The 16850-nt window shown below is 37.0% G+C and overlaps 3 protein-coding genes across 3 annotated transcripts; 2 read left to right on the top strand and 1 right to left on the bottom strand.

Annotated features, from left to right (window-relative positions):
- The first annotated feature begins 797 nt into the window (after positions 1-797).
- Positions 798-7211, top strand: LOC120007930 (glutathione gamma-glutamylcysteinyltransferase 1-like). Its single transcript, XM_038858422.1, has 8 exons — positions 798-939; positions 1152-1308; positions 2004-2242; positions 2544-2707; positions 3825-3876; positions 5624-5851; positions 5971-6480; positions 6654-7211. Exons 1-8 carry the CDS (start codon positions 865-867, stop codon positions 6735-6737), a joined length of 1509 nt encoding a protein of 502 aa, XP_038714350.1. The 5' UTR covers positions 798-864; the 3' UTR covers positions 6738-7211.
- A 1930-nt stretch (positions 7212-9141) lies between these two features.
- Positions 9142-11871, top strand: LOC120007605 (long-chain-alcohol oxidase FAO2). The gene is made up of 3 exons (XM_038857941.1): positions 9142-9396; positions 9500-9772; positions 10035-11871. The coding sequence occupies exons 1-3, from the start codon at positions 9187-9189 to the stop codon at positions 11772-11774; spliced, it is 2223 nt and encodes a 740-aa protein (XP_038713869.1). The 5' UTR covers positions 9142-9186; the 3' UTR covers positions 11775-11871.
- On the bottom strand, positions 11823-16767 carry LOC120007607 (succinate--CoA ligase [ADP-forming] subunit beta, mitochondrial). Its single transcript, XM_038857942.1, has 12 exons — positions 16568-16767; positions 16095-16205; positions 15656-15767; positions 15225-15289; positions 14309-14386; positions 14109-14183; positions 13854-14006; positions 13525-13659; positions 12987-13151; positions 12566-12688; positions 12321-12392; positions 11823-12207 (listed from the first exon to the last, which is right to left on the bottom strand). Exons 1-12 carry the CDS (start codon positions 16664-16666, stop codon positions 12130-12132), a joined length of 1266 nt encoding a protein of 421 aa, XP_038713870.1. The 5' UTR covers positions 16667-16767; the 3' UTR covers positions 11823-12129.
- Positions 16768-16850: the final 83 nt, after the last annotated feature.

Here is a 16850-nt window from a genome sequence, read left to right as displayed (position 1 = left end):
TTGACCAAAGGTCTGCATGGATTGTTCTCCTGTGCCATCTTCGAAGTACTTAGATTTAGAAATTTCGTCACTTGTGTGATATGTCTTGAACGTTTGCTTAGATTACAAGTCTTGACATTCCCTTGTATTTATGGATCCGGTTATGCAAGGTTTAACAAGTGGACACGGGTAGAGGTCACATCTAAATGGATCGACTCTTTAGTTCCGATACCATGTTATAAAATTCAATCCAAACACATCAAAGTGATATTGTCCGTTCTGGACTAAATATCCATACGAATTTGTTGTCTTAAACCGTCTACAAAGTACTTAAATTAAGAAAACACGTAATTTGTGTGAGAAGAGCTGAACATTTGGTTATATACTCTCTCTTGACAATTAGATAGGATCAACAAATCTTTATCAACGAACCAAAATGCCAAAAATGGTGATGACTTGACAGGCACTCAACGTGCAAGGTGCAACATTTGTTATATTACATGATTTTGGATTAATATGTATTTGCTATTAAACCCGTTATTTTTCTATTTTGGTGTTAATTTATACGATAAATAAAAGATCGAATCTCTAGAAATCGAAGTCCAGATACGACAACGTTTCGAAGATCAACGTAAGTACTTAAAACATGCCGCAATATGCAACGAAATGACAATTATATCCTCACTCGGTTAGCTTTGTTGACTGACACGTGGCTTCTGTTATTTTGATTTAAGCGCGGGCATAAACGGCGCATCTCGGTCGTAACGGCGAGCCCTAGCAGAGGTTTTTTGGCCTTTTTCCATTAAATTCAGTCTAGGCAGCGTTACTTGATCACAGCTAAAATTATTCTCTATAAATTCTAAAATTCGCAAGAGAGCAGAAACAATGGCGATGGCGGGTTTGTTCAGACGACTCCTGCCTTCCCCTCCTGCTATCGATTTTGCCTCTTCTGAGGGAAAGGTAATCATTGCTATTTTTTATCATCACGATTTTGTTATTTTTTTTAAGGCTTCTAGTGTTAGTTCTGAGTATTTTAAGATCAGGTGATTTTTTCAATGTCTTGTTGATTGTAGTTAAGATTAACTGGAAAATTGTACAATGACTGTTCTTAAGTCTTATTGAAGTGATGTGATTCTAGAGTTATAACAACTGTTGAATTTTTTGGATTGCAGCAACTCTTTATTGAAGCCATTCAGGGAGGGACAATGGAAGGATTCTACAGGTTGATTTCTTACTTTCAGACACAATCAGAACCGGCTTATTGTGGATTGGCCAGCCTTTCCATGGTACTAAATGCTCTAGCAATTGACCCCGGAAGAAAATGGAAGGGTAACTTCTGAAACTTTTTCATTCGTTTCAGCTTGTAAAGCAAGAAATTGAGAATCCTTACATGTTTCCTTTGTTGTGTGAATGTTATTGGAGGTATTGTGTTAAGATTCTGTTCGCTTTACTTTTCTGTTTTCTTTATGCTAACATTACGTACCCTTATTCTTTTACTTTGATTTAAAAACTTACCCTTATGATATAAGATTTAGGTACTGGGAAATTCTGAAGTTTTTTGAGATGAAAGTTTATTTTAACTTTGTTAAGTTTATTGTGTCTTTCTGTCTTCTGGCACTGAGATTCTCAGTTTACTTTCCATGTTTCTAGTTTGAGAAATTGAATAATTAAGTTGTTGATGCGTGATGTGTCACATAGCAGCTCCATCCCAATGGGAATTTTAATTTATTCAAATGTGCTAAGGAGTGTATGATTCTCCGAAACCCCTTGATTTAGAACTGTATAGCCAGATAAAAGGTTACATATTGCTCTATAGTCTCTTCTCATAATTATTGTCATTCTGTTTCTCTTGTCAGATCACAAGAGGCTCAAATCATGCAATTATTCTAAATATTTACAATTTTCTTCCAGTTTAATGCAAATAGCTATGTAACAATGTATGCCTTTTATAGGACTTGATGATGTTAGAAACTAGTTGAACTTTTTAGAAGTACGTGCTAAACCATTGTCCAATTTTCTTGTAGGGCCTTGGAGGTGGTTTGATGAATCGATTCTCGACTGCTGTGAGCCTCTAGAAAAGATTAAAGCCAAGGGCATCTCATTTGGGAAGCTTGTATGCTTGGCTCACTGTGCTGGAGCAAAAGTCGAATCTTTCCGTACAAGTCAAAGCACCATAGATGATTTTCGTAAGCATGTCATGAGGTGTTCGGCTTCTGATGATTGTCATGTGATCTCATCGTATAACAGAGCGACATTTAGACAGGTATTTTTTTTTATGTTTATTGAATCTTCTTCTAGTCCTTTGTGTTGTCATGGTAGTTGTAGTTAGTCGAGTTGGTGTTACATTCCTAGCCTATTCCCAGTGTGATTAATAGCTGGAGACTGGAGAGGCTTACTTACTATGAAAGAAAACTTTATGCTTCACTAACATGGACATGGAAGTACTGAACAAAGAAGTATCAGAGTACATCTAAGAGTGTTGCTTGAACTACTTTAGCAGGCAACTTAGTATGCAGCATTCAGTTCATACAAAGGAGTTTGATGGTAGCATTAATTGATTGCAGACAGGAAGTGGTCATTTTTCACCTATTGGGGGTTATCATGCTGGAAGGGATATGGCATTGATCTTGGACGTTGCACGTTTCAAGTATCCTCCTCATTGGGTACCACTAAAGCTTCTTTGGGAAGCCATGAATAATTATGATGAAACAACTGGACAGCGCAGAGGGTAAGTATTATTTGCTTATTCATTCTTCTCTGAAGTAATTCTGATGTTGCGATATGATGCTCTTTATCAGCTATATGTTTCTTTTTGCTGAGAAACTGCATTAGTTTGCTTACTGGGTGAAGGTTGCCAATTCAGCTTTTGAAGCAGTTGACTGTAGAAAGAATTGGATGTATACTTTTGATGCCAATAGATTTTTTGCCACTGAGTTGGAAGCCTTTTTAGTTTAATTGATTTGATAACCCATGGAACAGTCAATTCCCTGTAATTGGGAAAAAAATTATGAGTATTTTAGACTTTTCATTGGTGCAGTTAGCCTGTCACCATTGCATTAGGAGGTATCATTATGTCAAAGCTGTAAAGTATTATGGATGGAACATAATGAAATAGGGTAACTTCGAGGTTCTCCATGAATTAAGGAGCACAAATGCTTCATTCTTAGTTTTCTAACGAATCAGTGCCTTTAAGCAGTATTCATACTCTCAGATTTTAGGAGCTTCAAGTATCTTTTTAAGCATCTAAGATATTTTTAGACATATCATACACCCTTTTCCAATCATTTTCAGTTGATCACTTTCACTTCTTGAATCTTGACTGTGGTACTCCATTAATACACAAGAAAAAAATAAAATCTTGCTCAGGAAACATAAAAGAGTTAGAATACATGAGTTTCTCTGGGTATATATATTGCAAACAAACAAAAGATTTGACAGAAAAGTGAAAACCTTGCTCAGGAAACTTATAAGAGTGAGAATACATAAGTTTCTCTGGGTATGTATGATTGTACTCCCAAACAAGCAAAAGATGTGATGGATAATCCTGGTGAAGTCATTTGGTGCGACTCTTCTAGAAAGTCTGCTATTGATTTTTAATAATTTAGGTTAGGTTCATTAGAATTAAATACTTGATTGTGTACATAAGCTTGTTGCTTTTACATTCCTGTAGCTGAATGCCCAAAAGCTGGATTGCCATTCAGCTACATTTGAGCAAAATATCTTATGGTGTGTTTATATTCTAAAATGATGAATATGATGACTTAAAAATTACTTTGTTCCCTCAACATGCATTTGAATGGTGATTTTCCTTTTGTGCTTCTAAATTTATTCACTCATTTCTACAGGTTCATGCTTATATCAAGGCCTCACCGAGAGCCAGGATGTCTTTATACTCTGGTATGGTTCTAGTTCCACGTGATTCATTTGGATTCACTTCTCTATTGATGCTTTAAGGTCTTAATCTTTGCTTTTATGTTATGTGACCTTGCCTACTACAACCCATTTTATTTGGGGCAGTTTCTAGTTTTGATTGATGATACATCTATACAGAAAATTTGGATTATTAAAAATCTTTTCATGATGTTGACCTTTTCTGTTATATTGCTGCTTTGATGAGATTCTGAAACTGTTAAAAGTTGGTGTTTGACATAGCGCCTTAGAGCATCCACAATGGGATGATTTTGAAGTGCTTGAGATGATACTTTCTTGATAAATTAAGCGCTAGATGTTCACAATGGGTACTTGAGATGATACTTTCTTGATAAGTTAAGCACTACATGCACACTTGTGATAAAAAATGACACTTGAAAAATTAGTTCATACTTGATCTTTGAAGTGTATGATAATTGATGAATAGTGAAGAGAGAGGTGATGAAAAAGGAAGAGAGATGTGATGAAAAGTAAGAGAGAGATGATGGAAAGAGAGAGAGAGAAGATAAAAAGGAAGAGAGAGGTGATGAAAAATAAGAGAGAGATGATGAAAAAGAAGAGAGAGAAAATAAAGAAAATGAATATAGAGTGTTGGAATGTATGGAGTGTTGATGAATAGTATAGATTGTGGGACCCAATCACCCAATTAAATTGTGCCACCTAAGAGAAATGAGAAGAGAGAGAATATAATTTAGTGAAATTTGGAGTGTGTGCACAAGTAGCACCATTGTGGATGCTCTTACCTTTTTTCAGCTCTAGCTGCATTTAGTTAGTGTTGAATTTCTTTTATTACGATTTACCACTAAATGTATGCGCCTTCTTTATTCTACGAAGCAAACTCGGCTATATTTTTCCATGTCATAGAATTTCTCTCTTTGATGAACATTTGTATACTAATGATCAAGGCATGTGAGTCTGTCATGGAGTTTTGGGAATTTCTCTATGGTAATAGAACAATATGCCATTTCTGCTCTTTCTCGAGCTTGAACTACTAGAGTTATTAAGGATGAACAATCTCCATTGACTACTCGTGAGAATAGGATGAAGGTATTGAGTTTTCCTTTTAGAATCCACAAGCTCAAAGCACAATAAAATTTCATTTCCTCTGGAAGCAAGTCTGTGGTGGTAGCTAGATATAGTATATGTTTGGTAGTGTGTTTCAAGTGTGTTCAGGTGCACCACACCTCACAACACCACAGTTTTTTGTGACACGCCAAACAGCTTTTGCGTTCCAACTCACCTCACAGCACCACAGTTTTTTACCTCACATCACCTCACCACATCTAACAACACTGCCAAACGTTTACAATATATGTTGAATTGTCCTACGTAATCAAATTAAGTCAATTATTTTATTTTAGATTAATGTACAACATAAACGTTAAGTGATTTTATATTAATATTATTAGTCATCTAATATATAACCGTAATTTAGATACGCCAAACGCACCTCACAGCACAACACCACAGTTTTAAAAGTGATGCTCCAAACAGCTTTTTTCGTTCCAACTCACCTCACAGCACTACAGTTTTATAACTCACAGCACCGCACAACACCTCACAGCAGTTGATAGCACTCCCAAACAGAACCGTAGTGTTTGAGAAAAATTCTCTCTCCTTGAACTTTTTCAAAAAAATTTCATCTGCAATTTTGAATTGATCAAGTAGTTAAAATTCTTATGCTGATGAAGGATATTTCCTGCACCTCTTGCAGAGTTGTCGGCATGAGAGTTGGGCCAGAATTGCTAAATATCTAATAGATGATGTTCCCCTCCTCTTAAGATCAGAGTTGGTGAAAGATATTGAGAAAGTTCTCTCTGTTATTTTTGTTTCACTCCCATCAAATTTTGAGGAGTTTATCAAGTGGGTTGCAGAAATTCGGAGGCAAGAGGATAGTGGTCATAATCTAAGTCAGGAGGAGAAACAAAGGCTATCTATCAAGGTGTTGTAGGCCATTGTCTCACATTTTTGTTGCTTCTTTTCCTCTATGGTACCATGCTAATTTTGACCAGTTAATAATACTTTCCCGTAGAGTATCAAAGGTTAGCTTTTGATTTGCAGGAAGAGATATTGAAACAAGTGCAGGAAACGGGTCTTTTTAAGCATGTTACTGCTTTCTGTTCATCAGCAAATTCATGCCGCAGAAACGTGTTGAGATTTGGTCTTGAACGCAGTCTTCCTGACATTGCTGCTAGTGTCTGTTGTCAAGGGGCAGAAATTTTGGGTGGTAAGGCTGGCTCGTCAGATGGGTACTGCTGTCGGGAAACATGTGTGAGATGCTTAAAGGCTAATGGTGACAAGCCCGTTACATTGGTGTCTGGGACAGTCGCAGATGGTGGCAGTGAACAAGGACTGGATGTGCTAATTCCTTCGTCCCAGATGAAACTTGCGCGCTGTCGCTGTGGCCCTAGTGATTCCGTAGGGATGTACCCGGCAAGTGCTGATGTTCTTACAGTATTGTTGCTGGCCCTTCCTCCAGATACATGGTCTGGAATTAGGGAGGAGAAGCTCTTGCAGGAAATAGATAGACTTGTGTCGGCAGAGAATCTTCCGTCTTTGCTTCAGGAAGAGGTAACAATTATTTTTGTTTGATCATAATGCAACTTATCAGGTTTATAGATGTAATAAGAGCTACAGAAAACATAAATTCTTCTTTTAGGTGCCTACATGTTACATGACGTTCATATGTTACTGCTGCTAGCGCTAAGTAAACCCTATTTTCATAATTGAATACTCATCTGCAGGTTTTGCACTTAAGACGTCAGCTCCATATTTTGAAGAGATGTCAGGAGAACAAGTTGGATGACCTTGGTCCATCTCTTCTCTAGCCTCTCTACCTTCCCTATTCTGTCCTCTCTCGTCTCATTTTCTAGCTGTAGGTATTATTGTGGGTCAATCTATTGGAGAGCTGGGTACACAACTAACATTAGGAACTTTTCATACCGGCGGAGTATTCACAGGGGAATATATTTAGCGTCTGCTACGACTCAAGTGAGGGGCAACTTATTACTGTATTTTTCCACACCAGCAGCTGGTTTTCAAAGCATGTGTATTCCCTCACTTGTTTCTTTGTGAATACATGTTTACATGGTTATATCTCCTTGTCGTCTATTAGGGCACTGGCTTATGCACAAATGATCTCCCACAAGGAGTCTGTCTTCTCTGCTCTGGAGGAGGTGGGTTAGATTTCTTTCCGAATCTTGTACATGAAATTTGTATGCATTATCTTGGCACGAGTGGTTTGCGGATTATTATGTGAATCCATTGGACACTCAAAAAATAGTAGTTACCAAAATGAGAGGTGGCTCGGTTGAGTAAACATATTTTTGTACATTATTTTTTAAAAAAAATTAGTTGAACAATCCAATAACAGTGGAATAATTTGAGTGAGGAGGCTTTGAAGTTTGAACTCATGACCTTCTAGGATAATTGTGGTCAATTAACTACTTGAAATTTGTACAATAATCAAGAAGTAATGTTGTGGCATGTGAAATAGCTATTGATTATAAACACACATGAGGCCACTTAACATCTAACACTTCTCGCGGTTGGTAACACTTAACGGGATTGGTTAAATTGGAAAAAGGGTTGTAATTAGTTTAGCTGTAACTAGCCCCCCAAATCTCCTCGAATAATATTTTTTAAAATTTTTTTTTGTTATTAGGACTTAGTAGATAGAGTTTAGAGTTTCAAACTTATGATTTAGGGTTTAGAATTTGACGTTTAGGGTTTTAACTTTTAGGATTTTTTTTTTCAAAATCATCTATATTCTAACATTATGAAAACCAAAATACTTAATAACAAAAAAAACTAAAATATATATACTTTTGGTGGCGAGGGATTTGGGATAGTTACAGTTAATTATAGCTAAAGTAATTAAAGCCCCATATCCTAGTGAGATGAGAGTTATATTTTGAGAATCTCAAGCATTATTCAATCAAAGAATAGAACATCAATTTACATATTATGAGATTTTCTCTCACAAAGAACCATATTTTCTCGTTTGCCGTTTAGGTTTCTTTTGAGGACTGTAAATCATAAAGATCACATTAGTAATAAGGACTGATTATAGCTGGTCTAGTATTTGGATCTACTAAAGCTATGGCCAATTTAATAAGGCCTATCTAGTTGGGCCTAGGCCCATTGTATCTTACCCAAAACAAAAGTGAGTTGTGGGCCCTACATATCTTGTCTGTTTTGGAAAGCCCGTACGGATTTGTCCCTGATAGCTGATACAATCTTCCAATAATTAAATAATAATTTAGGAAGATAAAAAAAGTCATCAAAGACTTGGACAAAGAAAATAAAACAACGGTCAACAAGGATGCGGGGTCCATTAATGTGGACAGTTTTTTTTTTTTCCCCCTTTCATTTATGAATTTTGAATAATAGACTAATAAGTGGAAATTCAATTGGTGGAATTAGTAATCTTTATATAGACCCAAATCCAACTTCCAAATGATTGTAATTTGAAAACGTAAACTGCAATGCAGGCCATTGGATTTTTTGCAAATAAATAAATATATTTGGAAGTTTCGTAATACTTTATTTTATACACGTAATTACGTGTTTTTAGTGTAAATTCAAAACCCATAAATTCCTACCAACTTATAATAGGATCCACAAATCCCAACAAGTTTTGAGTATTGGAAATTGAAACAGCTTTGTAATCTATAATTAATGGTATTTCTATAATTTTGAAAATACTCTCCCCAACAAGAGTATAGTGTTTTAAGTCAAGTAAATCCTATTTTTATAAGCAATACTTGAAACTTCCAATTTTATTTTACCATCAATTTTATGCGGTAGATGTGATAGTCATTAATTAAAAAGATATGTGTAGAACCTACTTAACATTAGGAGTGTAAACGATTGTTTTTTTTTTTACATGAATTTAACTGATTATTGCGGTTATTGATCGGTCGACTCTAATAAAAACATGTAATTTTTTTTGAAAATAACTAACCTTTCAATTTGGTTACAGTGGGTTCGGTTATTCAATAATTCTTTTATTGTCCTACTTAACATCCCACAATTCATATGGATGGGAGGGGTAAAATGAGAATAATAAATTGGGGGTCTAAAGTATTTTTTTTCTATTTTTATTTATCTGATTTAATTTCATAATAAATATTATGTAATGCGACAACCGACTCATCTAGGAATTAGGACTCTATAGTAGAGTCCGAGTTATTCAATTCAACTCAGCTTTATATAAAAGCAGGAGACAAGCTGAGTCAATAACGAAAGTAAAGTAAGCAACACAAACACACAACAATGGAGGAGAAACGAGAGAATTGTCACCCTCTACTGAGAGGAGGAAGGAGAGACTACATATACAGCCATGGCTTCTCTTCATTGCAAATCCAAACACTCTCTGCCATCTGCGAGACTCTGATTCCTCCCTTGCCACATCACACAATTGACCAACCAAGACTTCATTCCTTCTACAGCTCTTCTGGGTCTCAACCTCCAATCCCTGATGAGGTCAAATTCCTATCAATTCTTTGTCTTCCTTCATGGGTTTCTTGTTTTCTACTTTTTGATGGTAGTTTTTGTTATTGGGTTGTTAACAATTTTTTGAAAACAGGTTGCAGAAGTCATGGTGAGGAGGGCTAAACCAGATGCTGTGTTCATTGTGGGTTTAGTTTTAAGGGTTTTGTCTTTCAGATTGGGAACTTTATTGCTATGTGGGTTTCGTTGTCTTGATTGGAAATGGCCATTTATTCACAAGTTCTCTGAGATTCCATTGGAGAGAAGAGAAGAAATTCTCAAGCAATGGTCAAAGGAGAAATATCTGAAGCCTCTGAGGCTTCTATTTGCAGTTACCAAAATGTTTTGCTTGTACACCTTCTTCTCCAGGGTAATGATTATGGTTTTTGTATTTTTATCTGTGACTGATGTTGTTCTTCATGTGATTCCTGCTATTTTGATTGAATGATTAATTCGCTTTGATGCTCCATAACCTAACTTTGAAAGTTTGATTGATTGTCTTCTGCATGATAAGCCTTTATCATATAGAACAGGACGAAAAGATGGATTTGAGACAGAAATTAGCAAAGATCGAGATTGAATCTTTTTACAGTTTCTACTTCTGATTTGTTGAATTTCTCCATTTGATGCAGACTGATGAAAATTCGAGGAACCCAGCATGGGAAGCAATTGGATACCAGGCAGACACAAGGAAGAAGTTGCAAAAAAACCAGGAGAGGCCGCTTGATAAGGGGATCATTGAAACAATGAGTGAAAATGATTCCACCCTTGTTCAATCTCTTGCTGAAAAAGGCTTACAAGTCTCAGAAGATCCGGAAAAGGGAATTTGCAGGATCAAGTGTGATGTTGTAATTGTTGGTTCTGGTTCCGGAGGAGGGGTTGCAGCTGCAGTTCTTGCAGGAACTGGCCAGAAAGTACTTGTCCTTGAGAAGGGAAACTATTTTACACCTGCAGATTATTCGTCACTGGAAGGGCCTTCCTTGTCTGAGCTATATGAGTCTGGTGCATTGCTCTCCTCCACCAACGGTAAATTCATGATTTTGGCTGGATCAACTGTTGGTGGAGGTTCTGCTGTAAACTGGTCTGCATCCATCAAAACTCCAAAGCATGTTCTCAGGGAATGGTCTGTGGATCACAAGATTCGGCTCTTCGGTAGCTGTGACTATGAATATGCCATGGATGCAGTATGTAAGAGGATTGGTGTCACAGAAAATTGTACCAAGGAAGGGTTCCAGAACCAAGTTCTTCGAAAAGGATGCGAGAAACTTGGTTTGAAAGTAGAGACTGTACCAAGGAATTCTTCAGAGGATCATTACTGCGGTTCTTGTGGATATGGTTGCAGAACTGGAGACAAGGGAGGGACTGATTCTACATGGTTAGTGGATGCTGTAAACAATGGTACAGTAATTCTAACAGGATGCAAAGCTGAGAGATTCATATTGGAGGATGCGATGAACACGAGAAAGAGAAAGAAATGTGTGGGAGTCACTGCTAAGATCTTAAACAGCAATGTCACATATAAACTGCAAATTGAAGCTAGAGTGACAATATCTGCATGTGGAGCTCTTTTGACACCCCCTCTAATGGTTTCCAGTGGCTTGCAGAATCCAAATATCGGCACAAACCTTCACCTTCATCCTGTTCTAATGACTTGGGGATACTTCCCAGAAGATAAATCCGAATTTGAAGGTAAAATGTTTGAAGGAGGAATCATCACTTCACTCCACAAGGTGGTTTCAGAGGATTCCAATGAAGTCCATGCCATTGTAGAAACTCCATTGATAGGGCCAGCCTCGTTCGCAACGGTTTTTCCTTGGGTTTCAGGGCTTGATATGAAGAACACAATGGTGAGATATCCAAGAACTGCTAATGCTTTTGCACTGATCAGAGATCAAGGATCAGGGGAAGTAAAGGCAGAAGGTAGGATCAAGTACAGATTACACAAGTCAGATAAAGAAAATCTGAAAATCGGGTTGAGACGGGTTTTGAGAATACTGATCGAGGCAGGAGCTGCTGAAGTTGGTACTTACAGGAGTGATGGCCAGAGAATCAAATGTGACGGTGCCAAGGGACAGGATTTGGAGGAGTTCTTGGACACCATTGATGTACCAGAAGGATTAATGTCAAAGGAAGAGAATTGGGGAGCCATGACTACTGCTCATCAGATGGGAAGTTGCAGGATGGGAAAAACAGAAGAGGAAGGTGGAGTTGATGAAAATGGTGAGAGTTGGGAGGCAAAGGACTTGTATGTATGCGATGGGAGTCTACTACCGACTGCCATTGGAATCAATCCCATGATCACCATCCAATCTACAGCTTACTGCATTTCAAAGAAGATTTCTGAGTCCTTGAAAAAGGAAAAGAGTGTTTAGAATGTTATGATTGACTTTTATTTATGAATATAATATTTGCAAAAATGATATTTTTCATATAATGAGATATTTATTTGATCAATTGATCATTCCCTCTTTAAACAGAAGGTCTAAACATATCCAAAACCTGTAAGAGGATTCCACCTAATTACATATATGAATAATGATAAAACCTGTGAAGGTCCATTCCAGACCTAAAACCATTGAGAGAATATCCAGAGATCCTAAAAACTGAACCCATTTCCCTGCTTCAATGTTACCAGGGTCCAATACATTCAATTTATCAAAACTTGTCGAGGGTTCAATAAAAAAAAAAGGAAGAACGCGAACAGGCTCAGGTCTTGATTTCGATTTCTCAATTTGATGCAGCTTTAACTGCTTTCTCTGCAGCATCGTCAAGATCTTCTGCAGTGATTAGAGTCATGCCACTTTCCTGCACATTTGTTAGCGGGCAACATAAATAACTGTTGGCGGCTCCATTCCAAAACGAACAAATCAAAAAAGTACTATGTTGGGTTTTTTTCTGTTATTGAATTTTACATTTACCTTCAAAATTCTCTTTCCTTGATCAACATTTGTGCCCTCAAGACGAACCACCACCGGTACTTTAAGTGCAACCTAGTACAAAAGGGATGGGAAAGTTCATGCTTACAAACAAAATAATCTTTTTACATACATTTACGTGTATGGGTAGAATAAACAATACTACTAAAATTTAATCATAAAAAAAAACAAAAGAACAAGGTTTTTTCTGTTAACTTGAACCAGAAACAATTCAATGCAAGCCTTACATGTTTGGCAGCATTGACAATTCCGCTGGCTATCACATCACATTTCATTATTCCTCCAAATATGTTCACCAAAATTGCTTTCACTTTCTCATCAGAGGTCAAAATCTTAAAAGCCTCCACCACCTGCTCACATAAATCATGAATGGAAAGAGAAAATAATCAAATTTAGCCTTTAATGGCATAATGTCATCTCCTACATGATATAGGCATGTCAGAAACTAGATTTTCCATCGGAAACAGAGAAGGTCTACAACTATGACCATCACCTCTTTCACTACCACCAAAACAAGAACCAACTAATAAAATATCAACATTGAAGCAAGCATGAAACAAGTATCGGGGTGTGGATGTCGGTGTACAATAAATGAAATCTAAATAGTCTATAGCAATATCAAGTCAACCACATCTACCAGATCCTTACCTGATTTTCAGAAGCATTCCCACCCACATCTAGGAAATTAGCAGGTGTTCCACCATGCAACTTAATTATATCCATTGTAGCCATGGCTAGACCCGCACCATTCACCATACAGCCAATTTCTCCATCTAAGCCAATATAGTTCAAATCTGCCTTAGCAGCAGCAACCTGCCAATATTTAAGACAGACAAAAGAAAACGTGAAATGATGTATCTCATCATTTTCAATTAGTCTGAATTCAAGCGCAGCTTAAAATCTGAAATTCACACCCCTCTGCCAAATATTTACATAGGTTGCTTTTCCATGTTATGACTACAATATATGAACAGAAAGTAGAGGGAGGAGAAGAGGAGAGAGAACAACACATCCTAGTCATGCCTAAGCAGAGCCATGCAAGGGATGATCTTTTAATAACGACCTAATCTACTTAAGTTTGCATGAAGAGTGGCCTCAAACCCATGCACTTGCAGTTGGCAACCTAGAGCATTCTATCGTACCAAAGGATGATCAACACAAACAATGACTTTAAGTAACATCAAACCTCCCGAGGATCCTCTTGCGTTGGATCACGAAGAGCAAATACTTCTTTCTGACGATAAGCAGCATTATCATCAAAGTTCAACTTAGCATCGGCTGCTACCAACTTTTTATCAGAAGTCTCCGCAATGGGATTGATCTGTCCAAAGAGAAAAAAGTCTCACACCAAAGTGTCCGTTTAATTAAAACAAAATACAAATATAATAATCACCAGGCAAGTTTCTTTTCTCCAGAACCCCAAGGTAAAACCAGGAACAACATTATTAACTGCATTTTGACCTACTCTGAGAGCTTAAGCAGTAGCGGCTATGCTATATTGAAAATTACGCTCACCTCCAACAGCGTGCAGTCACGCTCGCAAAAAAGCTTATATAATTTCTTCACTTGTTCAATTGCATCATTTCTGTCAGCCACCTTAGGAGACAAACCATCGACAACTTTTGCAGCATCTTCATCAGTAATTCCTTCGAAAACATCAATAGGTACCTACAGAAACAAAGTGAAAGGGGTACATAAAGAAAACTGGTAATATACAAATATACATTTCAATAGTCATGCTAAAAGGCAACTATGAAAAACAACAACCACCTTAACAATCAAGTCAGGGTGTTTTTCTGCAAGATCTTCAATGCTGGTTCCTCCCTTTCCACAGGAAATTATAAGCTGAAAAACAGAATGTGCATATCTTTCATTTGAAACTATCATTTCCAAAAGGATGATGACTCGTAAAAAAATCTCAGATACTTAAATAGAAAATATAAAGCAATGAACTCAGTTTGGAAACATACTGGACCAGCACTTTTACGATCCAGCATTATAGCAAAGTACATCTCATTAACAAGTGACAACTTTTGACACAAGTAAACCTGTCAAAAGAAAAGCAACAAAATGAATCATCAATCAACAACTTCTCATAGCTCTTTCAAATAGAAATTTCAAGATTAGAATCGCAGGAAAGTATAGTTGAAAATAATATAAACACTGTCAATCAAAATCTCTTCTGACCAATCAAAAATTATACTTATAGATAAAGGCTGAACACTTGCAAAATCTTATGTGACAATCTTATTCATTTAATATTTAACAACCTCCCTCAATCTACTATCCCTAACAGGGAACTAATCAACAGAATCTTGCCTAGGCCATATCCATCATCAAAGCCTTAGTTCCAAACAAATTTGGCGTTAGCTACACGAATACATAAGAAACCTAAAATGATCCACCAGCAGAGAAAGAACCCATGTTACTAATCGGCTAATCCTACATAAGATAGATACTTCCAAAATGATCACTGCTAAAACTATGCCTCTATAACTCCAACAACAAGGCATGAGACCAATTAATAATTGAAAAGGGGTCTTAATTTTTCAGCGAGCAATGCTACGGACCCCCAAAAATTGTCCCCCGTTTTAACCCCCAATCCATGTGGCACATGGAATTTCCATTGATTATGAACATAGATGTAGGGCCCCCCTAAACATTCAACACTTCAGATGGAAGGGGCTAAAATGGGGTGAGAAATTGGGGTACAAAGCATTTTCCTTTGTCTGCAATGGGGAGAAAAAATCAATTCAAACATATGAACTCCAGTCTGCAACAATAACCACGACTAAAAATACAGACATTGAGTTGAGGCATGGGCATGATCATAAAATAAGACTATTCAACATAAGTTCCAAATAAAATAAATAACCACTTCCAAACCTTGCTGACAACTTTGCCTTGAGAACCAGTTTGCTTGGTGACAAGTATCTGACCGAGCATCTTCCCTGTAAGCAATGGAAAATAAGAAAAGAGGAGTTAACTACTGAAAAAAAAAGGATCATAAAACCGAGAGAAGCCACAGCAGCCACTTCTCCATATCTAGACATACTTTTAACCATGCTGAACAAGTATTATAAGCTCAAAAAAGATTACTAATTAGTAGGGACACGGCAGTAATGGGAAGCTACAGCAAATAGCGATTGTGAACAGCATGAATATTCGTAAAGATACTAATGAGCAAACAAGAAACATTTAACCAAGGTCCTCCAGACAAGCATTGACCATACTCATTTTAAGTGTGCGCGTGTGTGTAACTACAAAAAGAGCCGCTAAATTTCAACCATTTTCTCAAGGAAATCAATCTTCAGTACCCGCAATTTCTTCGACCTGGTCAGTCTTAACAATGTGAACTCCACCCTGAAAGCCATTTTTAAATGTTCCTAAACCTCGTCCACCAGCCAAAACTTGACTTTTAACCACCACCTGCAACAAAATCAGACTTTGAGTTGCAAAATTGATCCTCCAGATAGTTAGTTCCCGAAAGACCCTAGTAAAAAAATCTTATAGAAGTGGCCAAATATGTTCATTCCAGCTCAATTAAATAAAAACAATCAGCATCTGTTCCAGAGAGAGCTAAACTTGTTCTTCTCTCCGTTTTTGTTAAATTCAATAACAAATTAAAAGATTATAAAATAAACAACATAAATTTCTTTTCCAGCTTCTGCAACAATCAGTGTAATAATCATTCTAATTGTCCACAAGGATGTTTGTACATTGTTTTAAATGCACACAACGATATTTGCACATTACCTCATTTTCATTAGGAAATACATCCTGAATTGCCTTCTTAACTTCATCAAGGGACGAAACTGCAACTCCTTTAGGAACATTGATTCCGTATTTGCTCATCAACTCAGCCCCCTGACTCAAAATAGCACGAAGTCATCAAAATATATCTAATAAGGAATCTGCATCTCATGTACTCAGAGCCACAAAGAAATAAAGAAAAACTATATCACACAAAATCTCCAAAAAACATAATTAAGTATTAGATCACCAAGTCCCTTGTGTATCATCAGTTCGCCTACCAAAATAACGGAGAAGATCCCAATTACAAAGAAAGATACAAGATCATTTTCCTCCATTTTTGTTGACAACTTAACATATGCATACAAAACATACAAGACTACAGTGTGAGGCAGAGATTTGCAGCAGTCGAATCAGACTCAAATTACGGGAGAAAAATCTGTATGTACGAAACAACAAGACAAAGAGGGGAGAACCTGATATTCATGGATGTTGAGGCGACGGAGTTGTTGCTGCTGCCATTTACCGGCAACCGATAGAGAGCGAGAGACCAGCTTGTTCAACAATCCTCTCATTATGCGTTTTGTCTCTCGCTGATTCCGCAAGACAAAAAAACCCTAAAAAATCAGAGAGAGTTGCGTTTGCCGGTAGCAGAGGTGATCCGGATCGGTGAGAAAAGTAAGACCTCCTTTTATTTTGATTTATTTCAATTTTTGACCCATTCATTTTTATGTATTTATTTTCCTCGGCCGAACATTT

Source organism: Tripterygium wilfordii, chromosome 10 (assembly GCF_013401445.1).
Source record: "Tripterygium wilfordii isolate XIE 37 chromosome 10, ASM1340144v1, whole genome shotgun sequence".
NCBI lineage: Eukaryota > Viridiplantae > Streptophyta > Magnoliopsida > Celastrales > Celastraceae > Tripterygium > Tripterygium wilfordii.
This window is presented reverse-complemented; position numbering and strand designations above follow the sequence as displayed.